This window comes from Tasmannia lanceolata, unplaced genomic scaffold (genome assembly GCF_043159265.1).
Source record: "Tasmannia lanceolata isolate RefF3 unplaced genomic scaffold, GAP_Taslan_0.1 ptg000015l, whole genome shotgun sequence".
NCBI lineage: Eukaryota > Viridiplantae > Streptophyta > Magnoliopsida > Canellales > Winteraceae > Tasmannia > Tasmannia lanceolata.
Window position 1 is genome coordinate 25,421,853 of NW_027518692.1, and position 6,686 is coordinate 25,428,538.

Here is a 6,686-nt window from a genome sequence, read left to right on the forward strand (position 1 = left end):
CAGCTACTTCACACCCTCTCCTCATTCATGCCCTCTTTAACATTCCATGGGAAAAACATTCATGGCTGCCAAACATGGCCTTTAGCTTCATGAAGCAGTCAAAAAATTCTCATGCGTGACAATTAGGCAAATGAGGGCATGGAGGAGACAGTAACGTTTTCAGGTCCCACAGTTAGGGATAGTTGAGCTGTTCCTGCAGCTGGGTGTCCGATTTTGGCATGGGGAATGGTCGTGTTTTTGTGCTCTTTAGCAGGTCCCAATTTGGATGAGTTCTAAGGCAATTTGTGTAATTGTGGGAAATCTTTGTTGGACCCCAGGTAGAACTTGCCCTTAAAACCTAGCAGTTGTGGGGAAGGTGCCCTTAAAACCTAGCATGGACCACCGCCCCCCCCCCCCCCCCAAACAATCTTGTCCATACAAACCCTTGACTAATAAAATGTCAATTTTCATAACAAAGAGAAAACTCAATTGCCAAGCAGGTAGCAGGAACTACCGTGACTGTAAAATCCTTATAAAAGAACATAAACCAAAATAGCAGAAAGATGCAGCCCCTTACCTATCATATAGCATTTGGGAGAGATGATAATGGAGACACAACAACAAAAAACGACAGAAAGAAGGTACGCAATTCCAACCGCTACAAAGATCTGCCCAAATGAAGATTACAAGTGCTTAGTAATCTTCGCCACCTTCATCATCATCCTCAACGCCCTCTGCCCCAACTTCCTCGTAGTCTTTTTCTAGAGCAGCCAAATCCTCACGAGCTTCTGAGAACTCCCCTTCTTCCATTCCTTCACCCACGTACCAGTGTACGAAAGCTCTCTTAGAATACATGAGATCAAATTTGTGGTCGATGCGTGAGAACACTTCGGCCACCGCCGTGTTGTTACTGATCATGCACACCGCTCGCTGGACCTTGGCTAGATCACCCCCTGGAACCACTGTTGGAGGCTGATAGTTGATTCCACACTTGAAACCAGTAGGACACCTGTAGTTCCACCATGCTTATCAATTGAGAAACAGGAAAGTGAAAAACATAAACAGAAGTTCGCATTCAAATTTATTGATCCTATTTATTATGAATAAATAAGAAAGGCATTCGGCATTCAGCGTCAAACACTATTAATATTTAAAGGCAAGTGATTAAGAAAACTAACAGAATTAAGAGATGTCCTGCGAGGTATTAGAATCTCAGAGGAGTTTCATAAGAAGATCGGTCATTGAGGGAGAACCCAATGTAATTAGGTAGATGCACGGTAAGCATCCCCAACTATGGAAATTTGAGGATATGATTGATGAGATTCAGAAGAAAGTGCAAGCTTTGATGTCTGTTTTCAGCATGTTAAGAGATTGGCAAATAGTTATGGACATAGACTCGCCTTAGCGGGTGTCTGCAGCATGGTTTTAAATGTCGGTTTCAGTGTTGGTTTTGGCGACCACCGAAACCAGCCAAAATATTTCGGTTTTGGTGGAAATTAATTTAAGAAAAATTCTTTGACATTTCGAGGGAAATTTTGTAAATAAGGATGCAAATCATGTAAAAAACTGATTCAGTGTACTTTTGGTTTTGGTCCAAACCGAAATCGAAATATTTTGGGCAAAATTTAAAACTATTGTTGGCAGGACCGCATTGGAAATATTTGATTAATTGTCCCTATGATCTTGATCGTGTGTTTCCCCTCTTATTTTTCATTTCTAATAAAATTTATCAATGCCATTTAAAAAAGAAAAAGAAAAGAAAAGAAAACTAGCTACTAACAAATGGTAATTAGATGCTCACCAGTCAACAAACTGAACAGTTCGTTTGGTTTTAATAGTTCCAACAGCCGCATTCACATCCTTGGGCACAACATCGCCACGGTACATTAAACAGCAGGCCATGTATTTCCCATGCCTCGGATCACATTTCGCCATCATGCTCGAAGGCTCAAACACTGCATTTGTAATTTCGGGAACTGACAACTGTTCGTGGTATGCTTTCTCCGCTGAGATAACGGGGGCATATGAGGAAAGCATGAAATGAATTCGGGGATATGGTACGAGGTTGGTCTGGAACTCGGTAACATCAACATTGATTGCTCCATCAAATCTCAATGAAGTAGTCAGAGATGATATAACCTGAGATATCAACCTATTCAAGTTGGTGTAGGTTGGCCTCTCGATATCTAGGGATCTCCTACAGATATCATAAATGGCTTCATTGTCCAAAAGAACTGCAACATCTGTGTGTTCAAGGAGGGAATGAGTGGAAAGTACGCTGTTATAAGGTTCCACAACTGCTGTAGAAACCTGAAATTAAGGAACACAAGCAATGTTAGTTGGAATTCACACTACATAAAAGCCACAAAGGGATGAATAAGATTCTAGAGCCTGAAACTTGCCGTCAAGAACTTCTGGCTTAGTAACCAAAATTGAAAAAAAGAAACTCAAAATTTCATGGATGGAATAAAACATGAGTAGAAATTATAGCATTCTACATAGCTAATGGTTATGGCTTGGAATACCCTCCCAGTTAAATAAAAGCACCTAGAGTACTGATAAGGGCATGGTACTGATAACCATGTCTGGGAATCATGGCTTATAACCGGCTACACTAAATACAGAACAATAACATAAAGGGAACATTTCAAGAGCCTAAGTGCCTCTTTGGATAACATCAAAATCACATTATTTGCAAATAAGAATATTTTAAGAAAATCTTATTTGCAAAAGGTACATTAAGTCCACTTTGGACACTATTAACTAAGGTAGATATAAAAATATTATAACCATGATTTGCTTATAAGGTTATCTGCAAATAAGACATGCATATAATATTATATGCAAATTTTTTTGAAGCGTATGCAAAGAGGCTCCAAACTGCACCTTGCCCTCAAGATGAACACAGCATTCAAAATAACTCAGCATAAACTCAAAAGCTAAAAGTTCTGTGAATTATTAGTACCTGTGGAGATGGATAAATGGTGAACCCAAGCTTCGACTTCTTCCCATAGTCGACAGACAAGCGTTCTAACAGCAACGAACCCAAACCGGATCCAGTGCCACCACCAACAGCATTAAAAACCAAAAATCCTTGCAAACCAGTGCAATTGTCTGCTAATTTTCTCACCCGGTCAAGGCATAGGTCAACAATTTCCTTCCCCACTGCAACTCACAAAAGAAAAGCAATTTAAGCTTAAAAAAAGTGTATAACAATTTCCTTCCCCACTGCAACTCACAGAAGGCATAGGTCACCACAGAAATCGTGTAAAAATATGATTACGATTTCGTTTTTTTTAAATTCCGTCGATTTCAGTGGAAATTTTGGCTATTTCAGTGGGAATTATAACATTTCGGTGGAAATTTTCTAAAAAAGGCTAAAAATGACATTTCGGTAAAATTTTGGAAATTTCATTTAGGTAGCTGCCGAAACCGAAACATTTTGGCCAAAATTTAAAACCATGCTCTTAGATCGGGAATGTTATAAGAATGAAAATTGATTACCAGTATAGTGTCCTCTGGCAAAATTATTAGCGGCATCTTCCTTGCCGGAAATAAGTTGCTCTGGGTGAAAAAGTTGCCTATAAGTCCCAGTCCTAACTTCATCAATGACGGTGGGTTCCAGATCAACAAATATAGCTCTGGGGACGTGCTTTCCAGCACCAGTCTCACTGAAGAAGGTGTTGAAAGCATCATGTGCAACACCTACTGATGTATCACTGAAAAGAAGAGAAAACACATAATGTTATACTGAGATTGAATCTCAAAGATAACCTCATCAAAAAACAGAGGGATCACACCACAACAACATATATTCTGCAAATAGAACAAGTTCAACATTAAAACAGCCAAAACAATTTGATCCCAATCTAAATGGAAAAATTGTTAAAGTCATTCTAAGATATGTAAAAATCACATGCAAAGCAGAAACCCTCATCAAAAGGACAAACTTGAACAAAGTCAACTTAACAAACACCATCGAGAAACTCCATATGTCCTTTTCAATTCCAAGAACATGGCAATTTCAGGTTCGAACAACAACACTAGCCCAAGAAGAAATAAAAAACCAAACAAAACAATCAGAAGACAGATAACTTGAAAATAGCTAATGGAATCACAATGCCGAGCGAAAAATTTACAAAATCAGCACCAAAAAAAATAAAAAAATAAATGCCTCAATAGATGGAAGACATCATATTAAGACACAAAAAGGAGAGAACAAAATAAACAAAATAAGAAAATCACAAAAATATGAAAAAGAAAAAGAAAAAATTAAGGAACCTAACAGCAAGGTTACAATGCGTCCCGGAGATCCAAGTCAGAAAAGCTATAAAATCAGTGCAAAAAATTGATTATTTTCTCTCAATAGATCCAATTCAGACACAGAAAGGAGAGGAAAAAATAAAAACAAAATCATAAAATCACCATTAAAAAACAGAAAATCACAAAAATAAAATTTTAGTGACAAAATTACCGAAACTAAGAGCAAAGGTTGCAACGCATCCTGGAAATCCAATTCAAAAAAGTTACAAAATCAGTGCAAAAAAGTGAAGATTCCCTCTCAATAGATCCAAGGTATCCCAATCAAACACAAAAAATGAGAGAACAAAATCAGAAAAAACACAAGAAAATCAAAAAAATAAAAACAAAATGGCAAAATTACCGAAACGAAGAGCAAAGGTTATACAATGCATCCAGGAATTCCATTTCAGAAAAGTTACAAAATAATAATAAAAAATCTATTTTCCCCTCTCAAAAGATCCAAGATTATCCTATTCAGACACAAAAAGGAGAGAATAAAATCAGAAAAACACAAGAAAATAAAAAAAAAAGTTACAAAATAAGAGTAAAGAATCTATTCCCCCCTCTCAATAGATCCAAGATACCTATTCAGGCACAAAAAGGAGAGAATAAAATCCGAAAAACACAAGAAAATTTTTTAAAAAAGTTACAAAATAAGAGTAAAAAATCAAATTTCCGCTCTCAATAGATCCAAGATATCCTATTCAGACACAAAAAGGAGAGAATAAAATCCGAAAAAACACAAGAAAATTTTTTAAAAAAAGTTACAAAATAAGAGTAAAAAATCTATTTTCGCCTCTATCAATAGATCCAAGATATTCTATTCAGACACAAAAAGGAGATAATAAAATCCGAAAAACACAAGAAAATTTTAAAAAAAAGTTACAAAATAAGAGTAAAAAATCAAATTTCCGCTCTCAATAGATCCAAGATATCCTATTCAGACACAAAAAGGAGAGAATAAAATCCGAAAAAACACAAGAAATTTTTTTTTAAAAAGTTACAAAATAAGAGTAAAAAATATATTTTCCCCTCTATCAATAGATCCAATATATTCTATTCAGACACAAAAAGGAGATAATAAAATCCGAAAAACACAAGAAAATTTTTAAAAAAAGTTACAAAATAAGAGTAAAAAATCTATTTTCCCCTCTCAATAGATCCAAGATATTCTATTCAGACACAAAAAGGAGAGAATAAAATCCGAAAAACACAAGAAAATTTTTTAAAAAAATTACAAAATAAAAGTAAAAAATCTATTTTCCCCTCTCAATAGATCCAAGATATTCTATTCAGACACAAAAAGGAGAGAATAATATTCGAAAAACACAAGAAAATAAAAAAAAAAAAGTTACAAAATAAGAGTAAAATATCTATTTTCCCCTCTCAATAGATCCAAGATATCCTATTCTGAAACAAAAAGGAGAGAACAAAATCAGAAAAACACAAGAAAATCACAAAACAAAGTGACAAAATTGCCGAAACTAAGAGCAAAAGCTATGCATTCAGGAAATCCATTTACGACAAGTTCCAACATCAGATCTACGATATCCTGTTCAGTCACGAAAAGGAGAGAACAAAATCAGAAAAGCTTAAGAAAATCACAAAAAAAAATGACAAAATTACCGAAACTAAAAGCAAAGGTTACAATGCATCCAATACATCCAATTCAGGCACCAAAAATACAAATGTCCGCACAAAAGCGAAGAAAACAAACAGGATCTGGTGAAAAAATCAGAAAAAAACACAGAAAATAAAGAAAATGTTAGATCTACGAACCTAGGCATGATTCCATCAGGCTGAATTCCATGCTCAAGGCAGTAAAGCTCCCAGCACGAATTGCCGACCTGAATTCCAGCTTGTCCGATGTGAATGCTTATGATCTCTCTCATTTCTCTCGATCTTTCCAATACTCTAACCCTAATTTCTCCTCTCGATCTCTCCAAATCTCAAACCCTAATTTCTCCTCTTTGTCTCGCTCTTTTTCCCGGAAAATTTATCAGACAAGTTTCATCTCAACCGTGTGTTAAATAATAACAAAAACAATGAAGGGTTGGTCCCGGTTTCAGATAAATCGTATATCATAATCTTTGGAGTCCGGCGCGGGGCCCACAACTTAACATTTGAGCGGCTATCTTTCGAACGGAAAATCCCGCCATTACCAAATAATCACCGGATGACGAAAATGCCCTTTGAGCTATAAGGATTCGAACAAGATTTTGAGGGTAGTATCGTTATTTCGTATAATGTAGCGCTCAAGTACCGGGTAAACGCGTTCGTTTCGGACACGTGGGGATGACAGAATACTTAGCTGGTTTTTGCTGGCAATCCAAACCTCCCCACGTTCTGTCACGAATTAACGAAAATGCCACGGTGCCAGCGTGGCATATTCGATTGGTGATCGA

The 6,686-nt window shown here is 36.4% G+C and overlaps 1 protein-coding gene across 1 annotated transcript; it reads right to left on the minus strand.

The window, feature by feature from the left end:
* Nucleotides 1–429: 429 nt before the first annotated feature.
* On the minus strand, nucleotides 430–6,295 carry LOC143845698 (tubulin alpha-5 chain). The gene is made up of 5 exons (XM_077354110.1): nucleotides 6,061–6,295; nucleotides 3,484–3,698; nucleotides 2,945–3,144; nucleotides 1,781–2,289; nucleotides 430–988 (listed from the first exon to the last, which is right to left on the minus strand). Exons 1-5 carry the CDS (start codon nucleotides 6,171–6,173, stop codon nucleotides 673–675), a joined length of 1,353 nt encoding a protein of 450 aa, XP_077210225.1. The 5' UTR covers nucleotides 6,174–6,295; the 3' UTR covers nucleotides 430–672.
* Nucleotides 6,296–6,686: the final 391 nt, after the last annotated feature.